We start from the raw sequence: 27,728 nt of genomic DNA on the forward strand, positions 1-27,728 counted from the left end.
TATAATATAATTACATTAGGAAGCTATACGAAAGTTCCAATACAAATTATATGTTTTAAAAATACAACCTATTTGTAATGTTTACTTTGCTTTCCTTATTTCTCAGTCTGACTGAGTTGAATTACAATAGCCTTCAAATGAATTATTTATAATTCAAACGGTAAGTAAATATCTGATGTTCTTTACAACAGAAAATGTTTTATTTTATATACCAAAACCCTGAACTGAGCTGTTTCTGCTCAAATTAAAAATCAACCTAAAATCTTTAATATGTAGGTTTAATCATGTTTATTTAAACATAGACATATAAAATGTACAAGGTAAACTTTCTTGGATGATATATTTAAGGAGAGGATCAAAATTTGCACACACCTCCCTCATCACGGGGTCATCATGCTGGTCTGTGCTTGTCAACAAGGCTACACATGGAAATGCAGGAGGCAGAGCAGACGCCCCTGTTTGGGTTCAAAATGAGATAGGACATGATTTGTACAGTTCTCAGAAATGTTTTAAGCAATTGCATAACACCACACAAGAAGAGAAACTACCAGAAAAAAGCATTATTTAACTCACAAATCACATGTGTATTTATATATATGCATTTATATATGGCACGCATACATATGTATCTAACCTGAATAAAATTATTTAAATTTTCAAATGTTTTACATAGCAAAGAAGTTCATGCCAAGCAAATATAAGAGAAATGTGTATTATCAGATGAAAACCACAGAAGATAAAGATGAGAGATACACCCCTATCCTTCCCCATCCCTCTGAAAGCAGAAGCAGTGCCGGGCCACAGGAGTTCAACATTCTGAGCTGAGTCTTTCTAGTTCCTGCTCAGCACAATTGGTCATTTCTGTGAACTAGTGACAGCCTGCATTTTCCATTTCTTCCTCCTCCTTTTTTCCCCCCAAATCAGCATTCTTATTCCAGTTATCCTGCTCTTACTACTTCATACTGGGTATGATCAGAGCAGATAACTTGTCATTTGGTTTATAAGTGGCTGGACCAAGAGGAGCCCCATCTGAGCCTCCCTTACAGAGCCTAGACACAGAGCTGGAGGCACCAGCTGAACAGGATTGGGGTGGTCTCCACTTGGGAAGGGATGGATGAGTGTGCCTTCTGTGCAGACAGAGGGTGTGCATGGATATGTGTGTTTTACCATGACTGTGGCAGAGACTGTTAGTTGTCCAGATATTCGATTTCCCCTCTCTCTACAAGGGACTTTCAACTGTTCATAGGTAACTGTTCACAGAACCAAAAAGAACATTCTGCTCAGCCTCTTCTGCAATGAGTGTGTGGTTATGTGATTAAGTACCAACTAAGTTCCAGATGGGATAGAAGCATGAATAATGTGTATGGCTTCTGGGTGTGACCTTAAAAGCACATTCTTCCTTCCAATTTTTTCCTCTTTCTGCTGGCTGGAAGGCACTCAGAGTGCTGAGCTGTCTGGAACACGGGGCTAAGGAAGGGATACTAGAATGGTGGGGGGACAAGATAGAAGGACCCCAGGCCCCAGACATCTTTGTGTTACAGGCCAAGCTTTAACCTCCCAGATAAACCTCTATGTCATCTAAGCCACTGCTCTTCAAGGTCTTTTCTTACACAGTCAAATCTTTATTGGGAAAAAAAAAAAAAGCCATGCCCAAGAAGGAAGCAGATCTCATTAAGTGTAAAATCTAACCAAATTTGGAGATTTGAGGGAAACATTCTGGAGAAAAGTTTAATCTCTGATCTAAAGAATGTGAGGGGGATTTCTCTGGTGGTCCAGTGGGTGGGACTCTATCCTCCTAATGCAGGGGGCCAGCGTTCGATACCTGATCAGGGAACTAGATCCCACATGCCTCAACTAAAAAATATTCACAGGCTGTAACTAAAGATCCTGTGTGCCACAACTAAGACATGGTGCAGCCAAATAAATAAATAAATACATAGATATATTGGTGATGGACAGGGAGGCCTGGCGTGCTGTGATTCATGGGGTCGCAAAGAGACGGACACGACTGAGCGACTGATCTGATCTGATCTGATATGTATGTGTGTGTGTGTATATATATATATATATATATATAAAGAACGAGAGAAACCAGGCTGGAAAAACTTTCAGATAAGAACAAGCATGGGGTGTCGAAGTACAGAAAGAAGTCTGGAAGGAGACAGAAGGTATTTCCTGCTAAACCTGCAGAGGTCAGCACAATCCACATCATTCTAACTTTGTAGCCTCTTGATTAAGGAAGGTGAAGAAGATTAAAAATCAAAAGTAAAACCAACTATGGGGTTTTTAGAACCATTACTGAGAAAAGAAATGACAGTAGGTTTTAGGGGAAAGAGGAGTTCACTTTTGGATATGTGGACTTGGAGGTGTTCGTGAGTAGGCAATTGGTCATGCGTCTCTGGTGCTAAGAATTAACATCCTGGATGAAAAATGTTTAGGACGAGTCATTGGCAAGCAGATGGTAAACAAAACTAGAGGAATGGATAGGAGCACCTATCAAAGTCTAAACTGAGAAAATAAGAGAAGATAAGAAAGTCTAAAATCCTGCCCTGAAAGAATTCCCGCATTCAATGATTGAATGTGAGTGGGGACTAACCAGGAAGACTGAGAAGGAATGGCCAGAGAGATAGGAGGGAAACCAGACAAGTTCGTTGTCAAGGAGACCAAAGAAAGAAACTGTTTCAGTAAATAAATTATGACCAACAACGCTGGCTGCTGTTTTTTCAGGGTCATGTAGAATGAGCTCTAATAGGAGCCCACAGGGCTCTACCATATGCAGATAGTTGATGACCTCAATGGAGAAGGAAAGGCCTTGGGCTGTGGGGATGGAATCCAAATTAGGGTTAGCCTACATCCGGAGCAGATGGTGTAGGAAAAGAGACAGTACTTTCTAGAAGTTTAGCTCCAAAGGGCAAGAGAGAGAGAGAGCACGCACGAGTGAGCAAGCAGCAACTGCAGGGGTACTGAGGTTGAAGATGTTTGGTTTGCTTTGGCTTTTTAAGTTGGAAACTTTTTAGTTGAGTTCATTTAAATACGGGCTTTCCAGGCAGCTCAGCTGGTAAAACTCTGCCTACAATGCAAGAGACCCTGGTTCGATTCCTGGGTTGGGAAGATCCTCTGGAGAAGGGATAAGCTACCCACTCCAGTATTCTTGGGCTTCCCCGGTGGCTCAGACGGTAAAGAATCCACCTGCAATCCGGGAGGCCTGGGTTTGATTCCTGGGTTGGGAAGATGTCCTCAAGGAGGGCATGGTAACCCACTCCTGTATTCTTGCCTGGAAAAACTGCACAGAGGATCCTGGTGGGCAACAGTCCACGACTAAGCACAGCACATTTAAATACAAAAGGGAAAGGTCCCTGTGCAAGGAAAAGATTGAAAGTACAGAAGACAGAATGGAGAGCACAAAATTCAAGGTTCCTGAAAAGGTGAGAAGTGTAGAATTCAGAGCATATGGTGACCGTCAGCAGAAAATGAAAGAGGGAAGGAAGCATGGGGAGATGGAGCAGGGCTGGGACTAGAGTAAAGCAATAAGGCACTCAACTTGGGCACAAAATTTAGGGAAGCACCAAAAAGAAGTCCTCAGTAATTAAGATAAACACTATTTTAGTGCAATCTCTATATAGATCAAAATTAATGCAAAGAATGTATGATGAATAAAATATCAAAATCTTAAATATCCAGTCTGTGGGTAATTTGTTATGACAGCCCTAGTAAACTAATATAACACATATATCAATATTGCAGAAAGAATAATGTCGCTTCATAACTGATTAACCCCTTTCTCCCAAGAACTCTGGAAAAATTCTAGAATTAAGAAAACACAAGGAGTTGAGAAATGAATATTAAAAACAACAACAGAACAAGAAACTCCTTGGGAGCCTGAAGGCAGTTTTGAAACGGTGTGGGAGGTAGACATGTTTATCTGCAGGGGACAGGGCTCTGCCAGGGGGTGGTGGGCAACCAGAAGCAGCCTTGAGAAGGCCTGAAGGAAAGCAGAAAGGAACAGCAACATCCCCAGTCTGCCCAGGATGTATCAGAATAGAAGCATCAGCACACTTGGCTGGGGAGACAGGTTGATGAAAACAACAGGCTGACCAGCTAACTTCTGACACTAATTTCTTTTTCCCCTCCCCCTCCAAACCCCAGGGCTGATGGATAATGGACTGGGGAGTGGGTCTCTCAAAGCTACTTCTTCCTTAGAGATTAATGGTATAACTCTGAACAGAGTTGTCTTTATTGAATGGAGTGACAACAAACTAGGGTGATTAAAACAAATTCCGTGGTGATGCGGGCTCCCTGGATTCCTTCTTAAATTCGTCTGGAGGGTCACACACATGCCTCCTCCCGCCTTTACATTACCAGACATTCCTATGGGCACAAGAGCTCACATGAGCTCAAAATAACCCGGCACTTGTGGAGGAGCAAAGAGACCATAAAATGCAGACAAGTTGAATCACACATACCAAATGAATCAGAATCATTAGAACAGATGAGCCAAGAATGTCAAAGATGCTTCAGAAGATAAACGAAGATATTAGCAATCTGAACTAAGAAATCATGAAAAAGTGGAAATATGAGGCTTCCTTGTTAAACACTCACCATTTTCCAAAAATCCACAAACTACTGAAATAATTTTCTTTGATACCTGTGGGCTTGTTCAAGTTGCTGGTTAACCACTATACCACAAATATGTACACACCGATCCCTGTTTCCAGACTGTGGCCTTTTTCTGTTCTCTTTTGTGTTTTAAATCCTGTTTTTGCCTTTGTTTCTTAACAATAGTGTAATGACTGCCTTCCTCATGTGACTAAATGGCTGAAGCAAATTAACTAAAGGTCCCTGGGTTATCCTTTGACTAAATAAAATAATTAGAGGGAAAATGCAACAAATAGGTAAAATGGCACAGAGGATACAGCTAAAAAGTGAGTTAGAAACTGTAAAATCAGATTGAGGAACTTTCCCAGGCAGCTACAGGAAAAAATAAAGATATGGAAAACATAAAAGGAATGATATGTGATATGGAGGGTATTGAAGGTAGAAGCATAATGCCAGTATCTAGATTTTATGGATTCAAAATGGGGGGGGGGGGTTGGAAAAGATATATTTAAAGAGATAAAGAAGGTAAATTTTCCTAAATGAAAGAAAAATGAAGGATCCCAGATTGAAAGAAATAAAAAAAATTCAAACAGATTTTAAAAAGAGATCCCTAACTAGATCCATTATTAGTGAAATTTAAGAATATCATCAACAAAAATAAATGATGTAGAATTCTCAGGAAAAGGGAACAGATACCTAAAAAGATCAGGAATCACATTGGTATCAGACTTTTGAAACAATACTAGATTCAAGAAAAAAATAAAGTAATATTTTAAAGTAATAAAGGAAAAGACCTTGGAACCTGCAGAAATTGTTACATTAAACAGAGAGATTCTATATGCGATTCCCATGAGTTCAGCATCAGTATCATTACTATTAACAAATTACCAAGACTTCTGGAAAATGCAGTAAGAAAAGAAAAAGATAAAGGTGTATAAAAGTAGGAAAAATAAAGCTAAAACATTTATAAAAATACGACCAGCCATCTTAGGAAAAAATCAACAGAATAAAAAAATATTAAAATTCATAAGGGAGTTTAGGCATTATAAAAATCAATAGTATTTTTTCTTACCACAAATAACCAACCTAAATAAGTATAATGTAAGATAATATACCATTCATAACAATAACAAAAGCCATAATGTGGCTAGGAAATTAACCAAGAACAGACAAGACTTCTATGGAGAAAACTATAAAAATTTTAAAGCATACAACATGGTCTGAATAAACAGTCATATGTTTCAACAGAAAGATTTATTATGTCAGTTCTCTTCAGGTTAATCTAGTGAATTCAATTTTAATGAGAAGCTTTATTGGATTTTAAGTACCAATGAATTTATCCTCAAATGTACATGAAAGACCAAAAACATAAAAGAGTCAAGCTAGTCTTGAAAAAGAGGGAGAATTTGTTTTATCAGATATTAATACATATTGCAGAGTCAAGCAATAAAAATAGTGTGGGAAGGGTGTAAGAACAGACACCACGGACTAACAGGACAGAGCTCAGATACAAACCCAAACATATAGAACTAAACATATATTGGCACCAGGCAGCCATGGGTAAACCACTCAGAAACAAATGGCATTCTACTCTGCCAAAGATCACATATTTAGTTCAGTCTAGAACAATTTACAAAACCTGGTATTCAACATACAGATCTATCATAGACAGTGGTTTCATCCCGGGACTTTAACACTAAATGAAAGCAGGTATGTTTTTCACTGGGGTTAGTAAGAGAATAACTGATTCTAAAACCCCTTTTAGGCTTGGGCCATACCTGAAACATTTAGGGAGGCTCTCCTCCTTGAGCTGTCCAACTTGGGGAAGTCATTTTCTTAGGTGGAAGGCACTGGAATCATTGGGACTTTTCCCTAGGTGTACCTGGAGAGTAACAGCAAAATCACCATTTACAAAACATGGGTCTCCTGCATGCTGATACCATACAGTGAAAGGAAAGCGTGAGATATGGTGGTATTTCTTGAACATTCCAGGCACTTTGTCAGCTCTGGGCCTTTTCATTTGTTGTTTGCACTGCCTGCAATTCTCTTCCCTCAGAGAGCCTCAAAGTTGGCTCCTTCCCTCCTTCAGGCCTTTGCCCAAGTAGCACATCATCAAAGAGACCTCCCATAACCATTCTATTTACAATTGCAAGACCCTTTCCCACAGAATCATCCCCACCTTCCTCTTACCTGCTTAATTTTCCTCCATATGTAAATGTTTTGCTTATTTCTTTTGTTTGTTGTCTTTATTCCACTTCCTGAACATAAACTCATGCAGAATTTTTGTCATTTTGTTCAGTGCTCATTCCTGGCAGGTAGAAGGTGCTCCATACATCTTTGTTGAATGAATGAATGGTTATTGTATCTTAGCGTTCCCATAGATACTGGCAACAGTACTAAGGTATAGCTCATCATCTGAAGTGTAGATAAATGATCAATTGATTTATTGATTGATAAATTTATTGATAAATATCAATCAATCCTTATAGTGAATCTTAACAACTGAGATACAATAATCAAATCAAAAAGTTCAAGCAGACAATTTGTAGTTAGCACTTACTAATGTTCACATAATATGAATCCTGGTAAGTGTTTACTGGATCATTTTTTCTTGGAGAGAGATGCAATCAGCAATTCTTATTAATTTTCTATAGTTGCATGTCAAGACTCACAATAATTATCTGAAAAGAAAACAAATAAACCCTAGGAAAAAGAAATGATCAGAGTTGTGCCTTAGAAATCTTTGTGATTTTTAAGTCTATAAACCTTTGTTTATAAACACAAAGGTGAGTCTGCAGTTACAAGAGAAAAAATACAGTCCACTTAGAAAGAAGCAGGTGATTCCAAAAGTAAAAAATCAGTGGTAGATTTCCAATTGTGTCCCTTTTGCCGTTAGGGAATTATATGTCCTCACCCACTGCCATGTGCCTAGAAGTGATCCTATACTCATTAATTATTTTTATAATAATGCAGAATAACAAACCACCCCATTGGCTTACAATAAGCATTTAATTCTTTTCCCATTGTCTGCAGGTCAGCTGGGATGGTGCTGCTTCAGGATGTGGCCTTCCTGGACTTGTTTGTCTGAAAAAGTCTTTGTTTCATCCTGTGGAGTATAGAATTCCAAGCTGACATATTTGTTTTGCATTTTTAAGTTGTCATTTCATTTTCTTTTGGCTTGCACAGTTTCTAATGAGAAGTCTATGAAAACTTACTATTATTTCTCTGTGCATAATGTGCCTTTTTTCACCAGCTACTTTTAAGATTTTTCTCTTTAAGCTTTTGAAGGGTCTAAATAGCTTTTCCTTTAGACCCCAGAGTCTAGGGCTAGTCACTACTAAGGCATGACACTTCGGGGGTCTCTATTGCATATTCCATTCAACAACTATATTCAACAGTCTCCCCACTCTAGCTCCAGGGAACTCAAATGATTCCTTGTCCTGTGAGTTGTGAAAATTGTTTGGCTTACTGCTTCCCCATGATCTTTCCTGGCCTTGTGAAATAGTCACAGAACATATTCACTGATTTTTATTCAGTTAAAGATGCAGATTTCTGAAGCTTTTTCTCCATGAACTCGGCCTTATAAATTCCAACCAATTTGGTCTCCCCAAAATCCAATCCCCGTCTACTTCATTTGGTAAGACCTGTCTTCTCAGGGAGACCCTAGGCTCTGCTTAAGTTCCCCTTGTACTTGCAAACTGGAAACTGCCTCTGGACAGAGAGCCAGGGTCAACCCGGCTCATCCCTGGCTCATCTCATTTGTTTCTCTTCTTTCATGTAAAAGGACTGGAACTGCCTGCCGTCCGATGTCTGAAAACAGTTATTTTCACATACTTTGCTCAGTTTCTTAATAGTTTCAGACCTATTTCTTCTTGTCCAGTAGTGGGCGTCTTAAATGCCTTACGGAAAACGCAGATTGCTTTATAAAGATTATTCTCTGTGGTTAAAATTCACCTCTCTCAAGGGCAATCCTCGCTTACTTCTCAGGAGATGGTGATGGATCATTTCCTTTGGTGGTCTCCTCCAGGCACCAGAGTCCGGAACCTGGCGTAGCCTCCACTCCGCGCCGGCAGCGTTCTGTTTCTCCCGCGCGCGCGCCTCCCTCCCGCTTGGCTCCTCCCATCTTTCTTTTTGCCCCTCCCTCCTCGCTTCTCCAGCCCCCGTCAACGGAAGCCCTCGCGTTCCGTGCGCCGGCTCACTGCGCCTGCGCGGCGTCTGGACGCTTCACGTTCCCGGAAGTGGGAGGTCCCCGCTCGAGTTTGTGTGGACGCCGCCGCGGGAACGCGAGCCCGGTAATTTTTCAACCGAGAAAGTCGAGGCTTTCGAGGTTGGCCGGGTGAGACTGAGCGAGTGGAGGCTCCAGCAGCTCCCTTCTGACGTGACACGCGACATGGAGGATGAGCAGACCCTCCAGCCTGGCGACGAGGCCGTGGCTCCCGCGCGGCGCGCGTCTCCCGGGTCGGAGTGCGGGGACGAAGCCCAGCGTCCGAATCCTGAGGTGAGAATCCGCCCGCGTGCCCCTGAATTAAGAGGGTTTCCCGCGGGAACCGCAGCCTGTGCGCCCTGGGACCCTAGCCCCGGCCGCCTTCCCTGGCCTCAACTCCGGGAGCCGTTCTCTGGGGATAGTTGTCATTGAGCCCTTTCTAGTCCCAGGTACCGTCTGGAAGTAAGTCAACAGCCCAGACGAACTGAGTGTGCGAACTGAGGTTTTAGACGTTCTGGGTGGGAATTCTGCTCTAAACTTGCTGAGTTAACAATCGGTTACACGGTTGCTGTCGTCATTCCGGGTAGCCCTAGTCTGTAATTGGTAGTTTATGTTTTTAGAAATCTCACCCCAGCTCTAAGTGTATCACTCCTTAAGACCTTTAAGGCCATCTCCCAGCCTTGGCAGAAGGTAACTGTGCCTGTTGGCTGGAACTTCGTCTCTGGTTTTTGGACCATTTTACTCCTGCTTCGTATAAACATAATGTATGAATGATGTTAATGATTTTGACAGCTCAGTAGTAGATCCTACAGTGACAAAGTTGTAAAGACGGTCTTAAAACGTCTTTAATCGTCTTCTTTGATAGGTATAATTATTGTTGACTAGCTGCAGACTGTAAATAATACCAAAACTGGTCATTTTCTATTAATATACAAATGCTGAGTGCCTCGTAGTGTGGGTAGTTGGAGGAGGCGTCCAGACTTCTGCTCTTTCCACCTACAGCCAATTCTCCACATAGCAGCTGGAATAATCTTTAGTAACATGAATCTGACTGGGTTTCTCCCATCCTGAATCTTCAGTTTGCTGGCCCCAGGACTTGGCTCCTTCCTCCATTGTTAGCTGTACCTCTTCCCTTTTGCTCTCAGTGGCCACCATCCTTGGTGTTATGGTGGGTGGTCTTTCTTGTTAAAGGTCTTTTGTGTGCTTTCTTTGCCCTGAGTCTTGGAACAGTTATCTGGTTCACCTTATGATGCTACTTTCAAAGAGGGCTCCATATCTCTTCTCTCTAAAGAACCATTTCTACTCCACCATCCTTCTTCAGTTTAAGATACTGTCAATAACATCATCATGTGAGTTGGTACAAAAATAATTTTTTAAAGTTTATGTTTAATGAGAGTAGCGTGATTGAATACACTTTACTTTATTTAAATATCTTAAAACTTTGAGCTAAAAAAAAAAACAAACTTTGAGCTATAGTGACTCAAGGCCTGAATCTGTGTTCCTGGTTGGTTTTAGTGACTGTCATATTTGTTAAAAACCTGTTGTTGGATGCTTTTAATAAATGATGATACAGTCCTTTTGTTTTCAGGCTTAAGTAAGCAAGTTTGGATTTCAGCTAAGTAAATTTTCATTATATCAACAAAAGTGTTCTCATAAATGAATAGGTATTACATTTTTATGTTTTTAATGAAGTAGGTTCAGATTTCATCAGAACTCTTCTTTGGGAAGGATTTTAATCAAGTTTAATTCTGCCTTTAATTTCTTTAATGTGTAGATTCGGAGGCTTTTTTAAAAAATAGGTAATGTGCAGGGGGTTTTTGGGCAATAAAATAATGGAAATGTTTCCAAAACATCTATTTCCTAAATGTTCTTGCCACAGAAAAGGTTTCTTTTGATCATGGTTGCTTCCATATTGTAAAGATACTCTCATTTGAGATAATATAACCTATGTAACCATTTACTGGGACATGTGAAAATTGCAAAATGTCAAAGTAGCATGAAGTTGAATATTCCTTCCTATACAGTGGAGTCTGTGCTTACTTTCCTCATTGTATGGCTGATACTTCATGACATTGGACAGATGGACTGAGACATTGGGGAGGGTGCCGTTGTCAATCCGTGTATTACGTGGTAAACTAACCTTGTGTTTTTGTAGATTCATAATACATATAGGGTTTTAAATACTTTCTGCTTCTTAGTGGATTGTCTTGAATGACTTTCTTTGGAAGTTTGTGTAGACTGAAGTTTGTGAGAACTGCACCTTGACCGTGTCCTGAACTTCACCGAAGGAGGAGGACTAGAGTTGGACGCAGGGGAGGAGACAGAACTTTCTTTATTGAAATCATGATTTATAACATATTTAGAAGAGGCCTCTTACGTGTGGGTAATTTTTGTAACTACAGTTTAGATAAAAATAAAGCATGTGAGTAGGAGAGAGGACTTAACCAAAGAGAAAAGTCACTTAAATTGACTGAGACATCTGTTTTGGTAGGCAAACTGTTGTTCAGTGTAGAATCTAAATTTTAACCTGATTGAAGATGGAGTTTAAAATTCACTCTAAGTATAAAGACAAAGGATGAATTAGGAATCCTGATTATATTCTAATGATAAAGTAGCCCAGCATTGTAAATTTATTATTGAAAGCAAATTATTTTCTTTACCTTTAAGTCAAAGATCTGTGAAATAAGGTTTCTAAAACATTTATTATCAAGTAACTTCAATATAATTATTCTTCACTTTACAGACAGTTCATACATTGGAATTCCTGACCTCTTCCTCAGAGGAGATGGGAGTATTTCTAGCACTGTCTGCTAAACGTGTGTTACAGTAAATGGAGAGCTAAGAGTGAGAGATAGTCCCTGAGTCATCAGGATTGGTTCTGACTCGGAGACTGTGGCCTTTCCATGGTTATCCTTCCTTAATGTGTAATTAAAGTTCACATGGGGACAGTATGGTAAACTATAACTAACAAGTTTTGTATAGATTGCTAGTAAACTCCAAAGTATTTTTGAAAATTCTGGAACATACCTAATATTTATGACATTGCATGTGGAAAATAACTTGTAAATGAATCTTTGGAGCTTAACATTTTAGTAATTTGGGGGTTACCTGTGGTGTGATTAGAGTCGAATTATGTCTTTCTCAACTTTAATTTAAGAAAGGAAGAACAATTTATAATGTAGTAACTATAGTTCTCCTGAATAATCTCTCTCTCTCTCTCTCAGTGTGTGTGTGTGTGTGCGTGTGTTTAACTTTTGGAAATTGTGTGTTTTGAAACAATGTGTTTTCATCTTTGCTTTGGGTAATAACATGTTTTGGATTAGATTTCTGGCCATTTTATTTTTATATTGGCCAGTTTCTGTTAACTTTGTGAAACGAAGTCAGGCTAAAAATTCTCAGGAAGACACTCATTTATACGTGTTGAATGTTGTGAAAGTTTATTTAAAAATTGGTTCATTTGTAAATTTTAGAATATTGTTTGTGAAAAGGTCTAACCTTCAGTCTGTGATGGTAATGTTTATTGATAGCCATGGTAGGTATGGATTTGTCCATTATGGTGATGCCAGTGGTAAAGAATCTGCCTGCCAGTGCAGGAGTTGTGGGTTCAATCCCTGGGTCAAGAAGATCGCCTGGAGAAGGGAATGGTAACCCACTCCAGTATTCTTGCCTGGAACATTCCATGGACAGAGGAGCCTGGTAGGCTACAGTTCATGGGGTTGCAAAGTGTCAGATACCACTGAGCAACTAAGCACATGGTGTGTGTGGCATTGGGAACCTGATATACTTGATTTCATTTAATCCTTATAACGATGTCTCCCACCTACTGTTTATCATTACCAATACTAAATACCATTTGAGATACTTATTATTATATCTTGAAGATCAGAGGCTAATAAATAATTACCCAAGGTTATGCAACTAGTAAATAATCAGCCGGGGGCTCTGTCCTGAGGTTGTTCTGACTCCCAGCACCAGGGATATTTTTACTTAGCTTCTTTTCCTGTAAGAAGCCTCACGACTCAGAAGACAGCAGGGTAAATTGTTCCAGAAACACATCTTTATTCTTCCTATGCCCTTTTATTGAACATATAGCACAAAGAGGCCTTAATCTTTAAGATGCTTATACTAACTGTAAACTCTGTATATACCCACACTTTATTTTTTTGTAGAAAAAGCAACGGTGTAGACTTGATGGCCAAGAAACAAAAACATCTACGTTGATTACCTCCAGTGCAAATGATTTCAGTGACCCAGTTTACAAAGAAATTGCAATTACGAATGGTTGCATTAACAGAATGAGTAAGGAAGAGCTCAGAGCCAAACTTTCAGAATTCAAGCTTGAAACCAGGTAACTAAAAATAACTTTAAAATTGCAAAAGTAGTACACGTTCATCCTAGAAAAGCTTGAAAACACTGACAAAAATCATCTGTAATGATTAGTTATCAGCTGATTAGTTATCAGGATTTTTCATGGGTAAGATTCCTCTTCAGTGGTAATTTCAAAAGGAAAACAAAAGATTTCTAACAGTCACTAATTGGTGATGTGACCAAAATGTCTTCCTTGTCACTTCCCATTAGTTACAGTTTTTAGATCCTCTTATTTTTACTACCATTTTCTATTTGTTAGACCCTCTAGGACTCAACCAAGTAACAATGAAGGACTTTAGATTTTTTGAAGAAACACATACTATTTGATGAACCAGTGTGACTGCCTTTACCCACCATAGTTATCTGTTTAGAACAATCTTGTCCCACCTTCTGTTTGTAGAACATATATTTTAAAAATAACTGTAGGGACTTCCCTGGCAGTCCAGTGGTTAAGACTCTAAGCTTCCACTGCAGGTTCAGTTTCTAGTTGGGGAACTTTTATCCTGCATGCCACGCAGCATGGCCAAAAAAAAAAAACAAAACTGTAAAACTGAATCTCCTAAATCATATTTTACCCATGGTAAATTAGAAATCTTATTCGAGTTAAGAATCTGGTGACTGTGGCAGTGTTCTCCTGGACATGGTTTATTTTAGGATGTCTCCTAAATGAATTTGCCTAGTTAAATAGCTAAGGGGCATTCAACTTTATATACTAGGCTCATAATACCTTTAAGGTCACATGGATTTTTTTTTTTAAGTTATCTAACTTAAAAAAGCCAAAGCAAGGAAAAAGCATAATAAATTTAATTTGCCTGAATTTTTATTCTCTGAAATTTGTGTTTGGTCAGTAGAATAATTCAGTATTAATTTCAGTTTTTGTATCCTGTATGTTATCTTATTATATAAGGCAATAGGGCTAGGTAGGTGGTATATGCCAGCAAAGCTTCTGGTGTGAAAGACCAATATATAGTTTGTATACTGTACAAGAAAAATGAAAAATTACATGTGAAGGAAAATATTGATGCCGTATTAGATGTTCTGTTTTAGTTGGTTGGTTGCTGACTTAGCTCTGATTCCTGCTTTCTTTACCTTCATTTTGGCTAACATTTGCTAAGTTAGGCTGTGACTATCAGTGTTCAACCAGTGCCAGCAAGTAGGAGTTCACATTCTTGTCTGTAAAATTACTTAAGAGTTCATTTTATTCTTATTTTCAATAGAGGTGTAAAGGATGTACTAAAGAAGAGACTGAAAAACTATTACAAGAAGCAGAAGCTGATGTTGAAAGAGAGCAATTGTGCTGACAGTTACTACGATTACATTTGTATTATTGACTTTGAAGCCACTTGTGAAGAGGGAAACCCACCTGAGTTCATACATGAAATAATTGAATTTCCTGTTGTTTTACTGAATACTCATACCTTAGAAATAGTAAGTGAATTGTTATATTTTAATTTTTGTTTTACCAGCAGCTGTTCTGGGGTTGACTAGTAAGGTGGAGGATTCCATTTGCTGTTTTAGTTAGAATTCTAAAGAGGGGGTGTTTGCTCTTGATTCATTCTTAATAGATGAGCTATAATAATTTCAGAGTCTGCTGCTCTCCTTTTCCAGTAGCTTAAAAAAACACAAAACCCGCTGATGCCTGGCCCTTGTCCCAAAGATTAGTTGTTCTATGGTGGGGCCCCTAGCATCAGCTTTTTTTTTTTTTTCTTTAAAGCTCAGTTGGTATGTAGTCAGGTTGAGAACTACTGCAGTAGACTACTGTATACTCTGATCTATAAAAATGCTAAGGTACAGAAATTACCTTTCAACTTAAAACCAGTTAGCTTTCTGATGAAAAGTTTATGGGTGAAATAACTCTTGTAACCTTGGCTTTTAAGCCATGTGACATACATGCATTGTTAGCTCAGGAGTTCAACAGGATCCCTCCAAATAAATGCCATTTGCCTTGTAAAATCTGACCAAGGATTGTAACTGCTTATCTGTACAGAGGTACCACTTTTATGGTATCCCCAGTTGCCACACACTGGGAATAAATATAAAGAGGCTTTGTGCATTAAAATACACAGCATTTTTTCCTTTGTGCCGTTTGAAGCCTCTTTAGTTATAGTCTTAATCAGCCCATTTAAATAATTCCTTGTCCAAAGCAGATTAAAGGTCAATAAATTAAAAGAAGGCTTCCCTGGTAGCTGAGCTGGTAAAGAATCCACCTGTAATGCAGGAGACCCTGGCTTGATTCCTGGGTTGGGAAGATCCCCTGGAGAAGGGAGAGGCTACCCACTTTAGTATTTTTGGGCTTCCCTAGTGGTTTAGCTGGTAAAGAATCTGCCTGCAGTGCAGGAGACCTGGGTTCAATCCCTAGGTTGGGAAGGGATCAATTCTACAGGTTCAGTCCCTGGAGAAGGGAATGGCTACCTACTCCAGTATTCTGGTATAATTAAAAGAAAAAATTTTAACAGTTATGAAAAATCATCTTGCATAATTCACTAGGTCTTACTTTCTCAGTGATGGATGAGGCGCTTGCTACTCTCCTCCCACATTTAGACATGAATGATTCATTGCTTTCTACTGTGTTGTTCCCATCACGTTGTTGTTCAGTCGCTCAGTCGTGTCCAACTCTGAGACCCCGTGGGCTGAAGCACACCAGGCTCCCTGTCCTTCACTATCTCCCGGAGTTTGCTCAGACTCAGTGATGCCATCCAACCATCTCATCCTCTGTCATCCCCTTCTCCTCCCACCTTCAATCTTTCCCAGCATCAGGGTCTTTTCCAATTAGTTTGTCTTTGCATCAGGTGGTCAAGTATTGGAGTATTGGAGCTTCAGCTTCAGCATCAGTTCTTCCAATGAATATTCAGTATTGATTTCCTTTAGAATTGACTGGTTTGATCTCCTTGCAGTCCAGGGGACTCTCAGGAGTCTTGTCTAGCACCACAGTTCAAAAGCATAGATTCTTCAGTGCTCTGCCTTCTTTATGGTCCAACTCTCACATCTGTACATCACTACTGGAAAAACTATAGCTTTGACTGTAAGGACCTTTGTTGGCAAAGTGATACCTCTGGTTTTTAATATGCTGTCTAGGTTTGTCATAGCTTTTCTTCCAAGGAGCAAGTGTGTTTTAATTTCATGGCTGCAATCCCATCACATACAAACTCGTCATTTTTCACACCATAAAAAGCCTTAGCTTGATGCCACTTCCCTGACAACTACCCTGTGTCTTTGTTCCTCTATAGCAGATTTCTTTATAAAAGTTATATACACGTTTGTCTCTGTTTCCTCCCATTGTCTTAAATCCCCACCACTTATAGATGTAACTTATGTATTCCATCCCATCACTCCACTAAAATCACTCCTCAGTGTCATCTTTGACCTTTACCTAAGTCCTGGTGGAACTGACCACTCCCTCTTTGAAACACTTTCTTCAGGGGACTGCCAGTACCCCTCATTGTCCTACATTTTTGCCAGCCTCACTGGGTTCCCTTTCACAATTTCCTTTGCTGTTTCCTCTTCTTCCAACTTCCTAGTATTGGATGCCATAGGTTCAATCCCAGGTCCTCTTCTCTGTATATGCTTTCTCCCTTAATGAACTCACCTATCATCTAGTTCCATAGCTTTTAGAAATTCCATAGAAACTGGTATCTTCTGAATATATATCTCCAACCTCATCCTCTATCCAAAATCCAGGCTGTCACTTAACATCTCTACTTGGACATCTAAACAGCCATCCTAACGTGTCCCAGACTGAATTTACTGTCAACTTGTTTTATCTTCAGCCTTTCTGGGCTTGAGGGCTGGGAACTCAGTCTTTCTGCTTGCTCAGTCACGAAACGTTGGCATCATCTTTGACTCCTATTCTTTTGCATCACACATCTAGGCTATCAGCGACTCTTGTTTGTTCTGCTTTCAGAGTGTTTCCAGAACCAGCCATTTAACTGCATTGCTATGACTGTAGTTTGAGCCCCATTGATTTCTTGTCTGGGTTTACTGCATTTGTTCACCATTTAACCAGTCTCTGCTTCTGTCTAAGGGCTTTCCTTGATAGCTCAGTTCGTAAAGAGTCTGCCTGCAATGCAGGAGACCCCGATTCAATCCTGGGTCAGGAAGATCTGCTGCAGAAGGGATAGGCTACCCACTCCAGTATTCTTGGGCTTCCCTTGTGTCCTTGTTCCCTACCGCCAATTCTCAATTTAGTGACCAGTGAAAGTTGCTCAGTCGTATCTGACTCTTTGCAACCCCATGGACTATACAGTCCTTGGAATTCTCTAGGCCAGAATACTGGAGTGGGTAGCTCTTCCCTTCTCCAGGGGGTCTTCCCAACCCAGGGATCAAACCCGGGTCTCCTGCATTGCAGGCGTATTCTTTACCAGCTGAGCTATGAGGGAAGCCCCTTTAGTGACCAGAGTGCGCCTTATAAAATGTAAGTCATATAATTTCATTCCTTTGCTCACAACTCTTTTATGGGTCCCCATTTAACTCAGAATAAAAGTGATATTCCTTTTACAATCTGGCCTCTAGTTACCTCTGATTACAGCGTGTTGACCTGCTTGCTGCTTCTCAGAAATGCCAGGCATGCTCCACCCCCTCACCTCCCAGAGCTTTAGCTCAAATTCCTTTCCTCCAGAGATCTTGCTGCTCATTTCCTTCCTCCCACCCATCCTTCCAGGCTTTCCTTCCTTCCAGGCCTTCCTTAACTCTTGCCTTCTAAATAAAGTCTAACTGGTTCTCTGTTCAGTCTGAACACCCCCAGACACCAGTGTTTCTGATCCTTCGTTTCTACTCTTATTTTTTAAGAACCTTCATCACCTTTTAACTTACTATGTAATTTATTTAAGTAATTACTCAGTATTTGGTCAATGAATGCATAGTTAGTTCTCTGGCATCATTCTGTTACAAATGTTAAATAATACCAGCTTGTAATGGTAAGAGATACTGGATTTTTTTTTTAAGATTTTCATATAAAATTATGAAATAAAATCCTGATACTTAAAAGGATAGACTTCATTTATCTAAGAAATCCAAGAGGTAGAATTTTTTCTTTTGAAATATGTCTGATAAGTAAAGGACATCTCTTAACTTTAGACGTTCAGATGTTCTTTGCTGTTCTTTCACTCTTTTACAATTATTAACTATTGATAATTCATCTGCTTAATAAACAGGTGTGTAAAAAGAATTTTGTAAACACTTATTTTTTCTTAAATTTTTAATCTTCTATTATAAGGAATATTCTTTGTCTTTTCCTTCATAGCTACCTAGTGTTAATAATTGCTGCCAATTGTCTTTAATTTGAACAAGTATCTTAGTGTGATCTGGTTTAGGGAAGCAGCATTGGGCTAAAGGAAGAAGCACTTAGATCTGAGCCTGATGATAACAGTTCTGTCCTTACTGAGTTCACAGAGTTGTTGTGAGCACAAAATAAGAATGCAAACGTGAAAGCTTCTTCAAGAGGTTAAACATTGCTAAAATAATCAGTGCTGTTACTACGCTTTAAACTGCTTCATGTCATATAGTTAAATTTTGATTACTCAGAATTCAGTTTAATGAAATCTTAATATAAAAATAAGATCTAATTAGGAGTGAATGAGAGCAGGAATCTGAACTAATTTATTGTAACTGCAAACTGGCATTTCTTCAGCATACTTTCTGTTATTTAAAAAGCTCTTAATATCTTCAACTAGAGGTTGCATTAATAGGCTTTACATTTCCAAAATATTATAAGCAAAATCATCAGTGTTTTGCTCCTCTGGTTAAACTTTGGTTTGAAGACTTCAGATACTTGTTCTGTCTTAAACGTTTGTAAAGTGTGAAACATAATTTTTTAATTAAAAAATCAGAGTAATTTGGGAATAGGGCATTATCCTTAAATTGTTAAAACTGTAGTCTCTGCCTTAACCACCTGTAAGGTTACAACCCAGTGTGGCTGATGTTGTCATATATTATGTCATGTATCTTAAGTCATAGAAATACTTCAATTTGCTGTCCTTCCCTTATAGGAAGATACGTTTCAGCAGTATGTGAGACCAGAGATTAACACCCAACTTTCTGACTTCTGCATCAATCTAACTGGAATTACTCAGGTTATCATTCTGTGTTCCTTTTTCTAGAGTTTGAAGGAAGTTTTGAAATTAGGGATTTATTTCATAAAATTATTGTTGTAAACAATTAAATGTGAGACTTTCCTTTCTTGGTAAAGATCTTTTGCTTTGTAATACTTAGAAAACAGGAAAGCACATTTTATACCTGATAAGATTTTTTTTCAGCCATTCCTTTTAAAGTGTTGTAATGATGAATCTAAGCATTTCATTTGTTTGGAGCATTAGTGAAGAAAGAGTTAAGTTACCATGCTGCACTTGGGGATGAAGTTTTAAAATATATCTGTTTACAACCTGGTTTTATATATAATGTAATTTTTTTTAGGTCTCTGATTTTTGGTTGTATTCTAATATGGCAGGCCCTTTGTCCATTTACTTAGTTGCTTTATTCATTCGTTCAGCAAATATTTGAGGGTGTGCTATAATATCTGCCGAGCTACAAGAGATACAGAAATAGTCAGGATAGTCTCTCCTCAGCTCGCTTAGCAATTGTAGGTTGGGGGAACTGACACAAAGAAACAGTGGTCACAGTATGGTTAGGAAGACTGATAGTCAGTGTTTCCTCAGGGTGTCATGGGCCCCTGTAGAAAGACCTTTCTCTGACAAAGGGAACGGAGGACTGTCCTGGGCAAAACTCAAGTTGGTGAGCTTGGACAGAGTCACGATGGGTAAACAGATGTAAAAGAATGACTGGGCATTTCAGGTGTGAAGGGCAGCACTTTTAAGTGCTTCAGGATGGTTCAGGTGTCTTATGGGCTGATGAGAAAATGGTCACAAATAAAACTGAAGTAATAGAGATGAGCTATATCATGAAGGGTCTTATGTGTCTTTTTGTCTGGAAAGCCTTGGGGAGTGTTTAGAGGATTTTAAGTATGAAAGTGATGTGATGGATGATTTACATCTTAGGAAGATGGATGTAGTATGTTTTGGAAAGATGTGAGCTTTGAGGTGTGGAGACACTGTAGAGGGCCAGGGCTTTCAGCTAAGAAGAGATTCCCCTTTTCTCCCCTCTGGAGAATCGGGAAGCCACTAGGTTGAGGCCTGAAAAAAAGAGAATGCCTGCGATGATCTTAAATCTTCATTTGGGGACGATTATATACTTCAGTTGAAAGCAGTTCCTAATATTTGGCTATAAACAATTTTTAATTGTCTTAAAATTGGAATTTTGGGTGAATCTTAGCCTAAGAAACCATAGAGTTCAAAACATCATAGATAAGACTGTGTCCTGTTCTTTCATGTCCCTCCAGTGTTTGTGTGCTGAGTATTTTGGAGGACTGCATGTAACTACCGTGATTTTTGTGTGTTTTACTTTCATATCCTCAGGATCAAGTAGACAAAGCTGATACCTTCCCTCAGGTACTGAAAAAAGTCATTGACTGGATGAAATTGAAGGAATTAGGGACAAAGTATAAATATTCCATATTAACAGATGGGTAAGTATTTAGGAAATTTATCTTAATCTGCTTTTAAGATTAAAGATGTCCTTATTCATCTAACTTTTAGAATAACCACAGAAAATATTTCCTGAAGGAGCCCCCACAGCAGACAGTAGTTTTCCTTTCATATCCTTATCCTTAGTTAAATTTTTAAGTCCTTGGGGTCAAAGCATTTGACTGTGTGGATCACAATAAACTCTGGAAAATTCTGAAAGAGATGGGAATACCAGACCACCTGACCTGCCTCTTGAGAAACCTATATGCAGGTCAGGAAGCAACAATTACAACTGGACATGGAACAGATTGGTCCCAAATAGGAAAAGGAGTACATCAAGGCTGTATATTGTCACCCTGCTTGTTTAACTTATATGCAGAGTACATCATGAGAAACGCTGGGCTGGAAGAAGCACAAGCTGGAATCAAGATTGCTGGGAGAAATATCAATAACCTCAGATATGCAGATGATACCACCCTTATGGCAGAAAGTGAAGAGGAACTAAAAAGCCTCTTGATGAAAGTGAAAGAGGAGAGTGAAAAAGTTGGTTTAGCTCAACATTCAGAAAACTAAGATCATGGCATCTGGTCTCATCAGTTCATGGGAAATAGATGGGGAAACAGTGGAAACAGTGTCAGACTTTATTTTTCTGGGCTCCAAAATCACTACAGATGGTGACTGCAGCCATGAAATTAAAAGACACTTACTCCTTGGAAGGAAAGTTATGACCAACCTAGATAGCATATTCAAAATCAGAGACATTACTTTGCCAACAAAGGTCCATCTAGTCAAGGCTATGGTTTTTCCAGTGGTCATGTATGTGAGACCAGTGGTCATGTATGTGAGAGTTGGACTGTGAAGAAAGCTGAGCACCAAAGAACTGATGCTTTTGAACTGTGGTGTTGAAGACTCTTGAGAGTCCCTTGGACTGCAAGGAGATCCAACCAGTCCATCCTAAAGGAGATCAGTCCTGGGTGTTCTTTGGAAGGAATGATACTGAAGCTGAAACTCCAGTACTTTGGCCACGTCATGCGAAGAGTTGACTCATTGGAAAAGACCCTGATGCTGGGAGGGATTGCAGGCAGTAGGAGAAGGGGACGACAGAGGATGAGATGGCTGGATGGCATCACCGACTCGATGGACATGAGTTTGGGTGAACTCCAGGAGTTGGTGATGGACAGGGAGGCCTGGCGTGCTGCAATTCATGGGGTCGCAAAGAGTCAGACACGATTGAGTGACTGAACTGAACTGAGGGGTCAAAGAAAGGAGCGAAAGAAATAACAGTCTGATCCAGGACTAGAAGAAGATTAAATATTAATATGCAAAATCTAAATGGTTTTATTGTTTTTATCACAACACTTCTTGCTCAAAAAAGTCCAAACTCTTCAGTCTGGCTTTCAAGGCTCTCATCTAATCCCACCCTACCTGTGTAGCCTAATCCTCCTGCTGTTTCTCTTTTTCACTCCAGTCAGGCTGACACATGAATCACAGGGGTTTATCCTTCCTCTGTGTATGCATGCAACTTTCCTCTCTGCTGGAAGGTTCCCTTCCTTCACTATTTACTTCATTACTCAAAGCCCACCTTGTGTTTTACTCCAGACATTATAACTCATGTTGATGTTTCTGTTGAAGTCTTACAGCCTCTGCAATAGGTACCGTTCATGTTGGCATCTGACTAAATATTCTGATATCTAAACTTTATGTGTGTAAGATTTATGTTTGCAAGGAAATTAACAATCCTTTCAGAGCAAGAGGTTTTGCAACGTGAGAATCTTCCATATTGCTTACTGTAGTGCTGAGCTTGAAACTATGCTTCCTAAGCATTAGTCACAGGAACAGTCAAGTATGGACATCAGAGCGATTAAAACAGGGATTAGAAATGGAAATTTGTGAAAACATTGATGAGCCTATTTAGAAATCTATTAACTGATTTTTGGGATAAATGAGTAGTGTCCCTGCTTAATTACACAGGTATCTCTGTTATAACATGGTGTGTGCAGTTCTATAAAACCTTGCATTCTGGGACAAATTGTTCAAAATCTATGCAATTTTGTAACCAGAGGACTAAAAAAAACAGTAATTGATATACCTCCAGAGATAATTTGGACAGTACAGGCAAGCAGCCTGGGGTCTATGGAAGTCACCTCAGAGGATGTTACAAGTACACAGAAGCCAGAGGATCGTGGGGGCAGGCACTTGTCTTTAATTTTCTTGAAAGTACTCCACTTGCCATTACAGCAGCTGAGTTGAGAAGTTTTCTTTTTTCTTTCTTACTGAAGAGTATGATTTCAACTGGTTCAATTCTGACTCCTTTGGCTGAGGAAAAACTGTATGAAGCAGCACAGTTTCCACATGATACAGTCAGGATTCTTGGTTTGTGTTGAAGAAGCATGTACTGTGGCAGAACAAATTGTGTTCTAACTACTTGACATCATCTGTGTTTCTCTCAAGTATTTTGTTCATTTGTTTGTAGTTTTTGTTTTATTTCAAAGCATACCCTCAAAGACCTTCCTAATGTGATAAACCTGGCATTAAAAGGAAGCTGGGTAATTCTTTAGAGTTGTGAAAAAATGCTCAAGAGGATAGAGGGGAAGTTTATTTTTGAGTTATTGTGGAGAAAAGAGAAGTTAGTTTTCTGAGCTTGATGTTATGTGTAAAATATAAGAAGGACGATGTATAAATAAAAACGAATAGAATGACTTAAGATCCTCATTTTAAAGAATGGTATGGCATGTATTTAATTCAGTTTTCTTTCCTCTTTCGACTTAAGTTCATGGGATATGAGTAAGTTCTTGAACATTCAGTGCCAGCTAAGCAGGCTCAAATATCCACCTTTTGCCAAAAAGTGGATCAATATTCGAAAGTCATATGGAAACTTTTACAAGGTAAGATTACTATATTGATTATATTGCTCTTGATAAATTTATTATATTTTGCATGTACATAAAGTTGTAATTTACTAGGGACTTTTCACAGAAAAAGATCATATAATTATTAATCAGATTCTAAATAGTTATGTTCATGTGAGTTTAGAAAAATAAGCTATCTTCCTCACTCAACCTGTTACTCAAACAGGGTAAATGTATACGTATTGTTGTTGTTCAGTTGCTAAGTCTTTGTGACTTTGTGACCCCATGGTCTGAGCTTCCCTTTCCTTCATTATCTCCCAAATTCTGCACACGCCCATGTCCACTGATGATCTTTAGTAACAGAGATTTGAAACTGAAATATATGGCTTGCTTCTGGAACAAACACTTCATACTGATTTTTAATTTTAGCAAAATTAATATGTGTGTGCAGTATGAATTTTTTTAAAATACTAAATAATACTGCAGGTCTTAAATAGCAGTCTTCCCCCATGGCTCTTACCAGTACTGGTTCCATTTCTCCCAAACACTTGCAGTTTTTTAAGCTATTTCTTCTCATATTAACCTTCCTATTTCTAAATTATATATTTATGCTATTTCTTGAGTTTTCAGTCTGAGTTATCTGTTGAGTTCATGCAGTGAACAGCGAAGATTTAGCTCCATTAAAAAGCGACCATTCCTGCCTATCCTTCCCCTCCCTGCATCTTTCTAACCCAGTCACATTAGCTTTATAATCATTATTCAGTGTTTACATTTCTAATGACTGTGGAGAGTGTTCACAACTTTCAATCAGATTGTTTGCTTTTTTTGTTGTTGCATTTTAAGAATTCTTTATACATTCTAGATGTTAATCCCTTTTCATATATGTGATTTGTAAATATTTTCTTCCATTCTGTGGGCTGCCTTTTCCCTGTGGTGATAGTATCATTTGATATATAAAAATTATAAATACTGTCAGTCAATTAAAATAATACATTACAGAAAAATACCATGCAAAACAGTTTGTGTTAAAACAGTAGGGCTTCAACTTAGCTGTTCAGAACAATGTATTTCCTTTCATAAATAATTAAGTTACCAAGCTGCAAACTTTTTGTTTTATGGACTCCATCTGTTTATGTATATTTTTATTTAAAACTCTAAGATCATTTTTTTTCTAAGTCTGAGAATTTTATTTGCTTCATTTGATCTAGGAGTATTTGCCCTTTGCCTAAATTTTTACTATTTTGCCTATTACTGTTAATTTTCGGCCTCTTATTTTCCACTTCATTGAGACTTACAAAATACTAAAGAATTATTCACTGAGCTGTTCGTGTTTCAGGTTCCTCGAAGCCAAACTAAGCTGACAATAATGCTTGAAAAACTCGGAATGGATTACGACGGGCGGCCCCACAGTGGTCTTGATGACTCTAAGAACATTGCACGAATAGCAGTTCGAATGCTGCAGGATGGATGTGAACTCCGGGTTAACGAGAAGATGCATGCGGGGCAGCTAATGAGTGTGTCCTCTTCACTACCAATAGAGGGCACTCCAGCGCCACAAATGCCACATTCCAGAAAATAACAGCATTTTTGCCCTTTTGCCTGTGGATCACTCACTGTAACTGGAGCTGCTACAAAGAGGTAGCAGATGAATACCTATTGAATTAGTCCTGCAGTGCAAAATTTAAGCACCTTAAACATTTAAAATCTTATTACAATAATAGGTATACGCATACATATGTGAACAGATTCCGTGGGAGGGCATATTGAATTCCTTGTCACCAGCACTTTTGATATGAGCAGTATTTGTTACACAGTAACAGTTCCTGCTTAGAATTGAATTTTATAATTTAAGGTGTCCAACATGTGTTCCTTTGGGTTTAAAATGCAAAGGTTTATTGGCTCTCCCCTTGAATGTCATATCTTACTGATGTTAAAATATGTGATGTATTTCTACAGTAACATCATTAGATCAGATCATTTCTTCAAAAGCAGAAGAGATCCGAAAGGTGGGCCTTTATCTACTAGCCTTTGGGTTTTAAGAATATCACAGTCCTTTTGATTTTTGAAGTTTATTTGTGAACATGAGCTGTGAGTGGTAAATTTCATAAAGAACTTAGTAAACATATCTGTCTGTGTTTTGTTTTTTGTTTTTTCTTTAATTTATAACTGGAAGTCTCGTGGTAGGTTATAAGATCTGGTTAAAAATTCAGTTACTGATGAGGTCAATGGAAAGTCAAAAGAAAATCTCATTTAAAGGAATATAAGGGCTACAGCTTGAAGTTTATAATATATAGATAAATCATTGAGGTCTTGGATTTGGTTTTTTGGTTCCTCTCCCTCTCGTGACATATCTGCCCTATTTCTTAAATCTAAGAAACCATGCTTTGAATTAGACTTTCAAGGTCACTACTTAATTTTGCATTTGTATTCAACATTGTGAGTGAGGTTAATAAAGTCGAATAATACTTTCTACCATATCTTATGTTTTTATTGTTAAAAACTGATTTTACATAGTGAGTGACCACCAAATGTTGAAAAGTTCATTCTTAACTAATTCTGAGAACAAAAATGTGTGTATATAGTTGAGAAAGTGAAATTCTCCTAATCTAGAAATACTTATTTTCAGAATTGGATTTCCCACTGTAACTTTCCTGAAACAATTTCATTAGCACTGCTTCTTTTCATTCACTTCCTAATAGTAATTGTGATGCTACTTTATTTTGATGGTTTATACATTATAATCAAATGAATTTTATAGAGGTCTTCCAACCCTGATGCATAGGAGGAAAGTAGGCATTTTTCTTGGTATAAGAATTCTCCACAGAGTGCTGTAGGTTTTTAACTTAAAATAATGAATTCCTGTCTCTGAGGAATTATAGAGTCACTATAATAAAGAATAATTAGAGGATAACAGAAAGCACAGTGTATGTGATGCCCTTAGACATACAGATAATAGTAAAACAAGGACATCTAGGTATCTTCAGCTTAAACAGTAAATTCTTGGGGCGAAAGGGATATATGCTAAGATTTTTGTTAACACAAATAGCACCATACAGTATACCATGAAGTATTACTGGACATTTTAAAGAATTTCCTTCAAATGGTTACAGAGGGACCATGCCAGGGCAAAGTATTAATATTTGGAAACAGTAAGTCACCAGCAAGGTGTGGATGCTGGAATGTCCAATCACACTCCCTAGGCAATTTTTCCACATAACCACCTCACTGTAGAATTCAAATTCATGCCACAGCAAAGCTGGAGTCCTCTCTCACCAACTTCCAGATTTGCTCACAAGAGCTGAAATTTGCAAGGGAGAAATCCGAGGAAAGCAAAGAAATATATTAAATTGCCTTCCTCTTTTGTTTTCAAGTCCAGCTGCTAATCTATTTTTCTTTTTGCCAAGTGTCAACAAGCTCATTTTATATTTCATTTTATATATATATATTTCTTATATATATATATATATATATATATATATATATTTCTTTTTAAGACCTTCAACAATATAAGCTCTCAGTATCCTTTTGGCTCAACTGAATGTTTTATCTGGTGATTCTTTACTGTCCTGACTCTTTTTAAAACTTTATTGAGGAATAATTGAAAAATATGTATATCAGATCAGATCAGTCAATCGTGTCCGACTCTTTGCGACCCCATGAATCGCAGCACGCTGGGCCTCCCTGTCCATCACCGACTCCTGGAGTTCACTCAAACTCAGGTTCATCGAGTCAGTGATGCCCTCCAGCCATCTCATCCTCTGTCATCCCCTTCTCCTCCTGCCCCCAATCCCTTCCAGCATCAGAGTCTTTTCCAATATATTTAAGTATAAACATGGTGATTTGATACACATTATGGAATGGTACCAATATCATGATAATTGGCACGTACATTGCCTCATATAGTTGGCTTTTTTTTCTTTTTTTGATGGTGAGAATGCTTGAGGTCTTCTCTTGCCAACTTTCAAGTACTCAGTACCATATTATTAAGCATGGTCACAATACTATACATTATACCTTGGAAATTATTGTTTGTGTAACTGAAAATGTATATCCTTTGACCTATGTTGCCTCATTTCTGCCATCTTCAGCTCTTGGCAACCACCATTCTATTGTCTGTTTCTATGAAGTTGGCCTTCCATAGTGTTTGTTTTCTCCATCTGGCTTATTTCAGTTAAACTTCCAGGTTGATCCACATTG

General features: G+C 38.5%; 1 protein-coding gene and 1 long non-coding RNA gene across 6 annotated transcripts; one reads left to right on the forward strand and one right to left on the reverse strand.

Moving 5' to 3' along the window:
* Positions 1-264: 264 nt before the first annotated feature.
* On the reverse strand, positions 265-8,704 carry LOC113884856. 4 transcript variants are annotated; one of them, XR_003509032.1, is made up of 6 exons: positions 8,577-8,704; positions 7,596-7,702; positions 7,157-7,277; positions 6,787-6,931; positions 6,375-6,478; positions 265-455 (listed from the first exon to the last, which is right to left on the reverse strand). It is a non-coding gene; the product is annotated as an uncharacterized LOC113884856 (long non-coding RNA). The 4 variants fall into 4 exon arrangements; XR_003509030.1 differs by having other exon boundaries at positions 6,787-7,011; XR_003509029.1 differs by having other exon boundaries at positions 6,787-7,277.
* A 31-nt stretch (positions 8,705-8,735) lies between these two features.
* ERI1 (exoribonuclease 1) lies at positions 8,736-26,001 on the forward strand. 2 transcript variants are annotated; one of them, XM_027529914.1, is made up of 7 exons: positions 8,736-9,094; positions 12,970-13,148; positions 14,386-14,596; positions 19,153-19,236; positions 20,575-20,684; positions 23,453-23,567; positions 24,868-26,001. In XM_027529914.1, the coding sequence occupies exons 1-7, from the start codon at positions 8,987-8,989 to the stop codon at positions 25,108-25,110; spliced, it is 1,050 nt and encodes a 349-aa protein (XP_027385715.1). In that variant the 5' UTR covers positions 8,736-8,986; the 3' UTR covers positions 25,111-26,001. The 2 variants fall into 2 exon arrangements, with proteins under 2 accessions (XP_027385715.1, XP_027385716.1); XM_027529915.1 differs by lacking the exon at positions 19,153-19,236.
* Positions 26,002-27,728: the final 1,727 nt, after the last annotated feature.

The sequence above is a fragment of the Bos indicus x Bos taurus genome, chromosome 27 (assembly GCF_003369695.1).
Source record: "Bos indicus x Bos taurus breed Angus x Brahman F1 hybrid chromosome 27, Bos_hybrid_MaternalHap_v2.0, whole genome shotgun sequence".
Classification (NCBI taxonomy): Eukaryota; Metazoa; Chordata; class Mammalia; order Artiodactyla; family Bovidae; genus Bos; species Bos indicus x Bos taurus.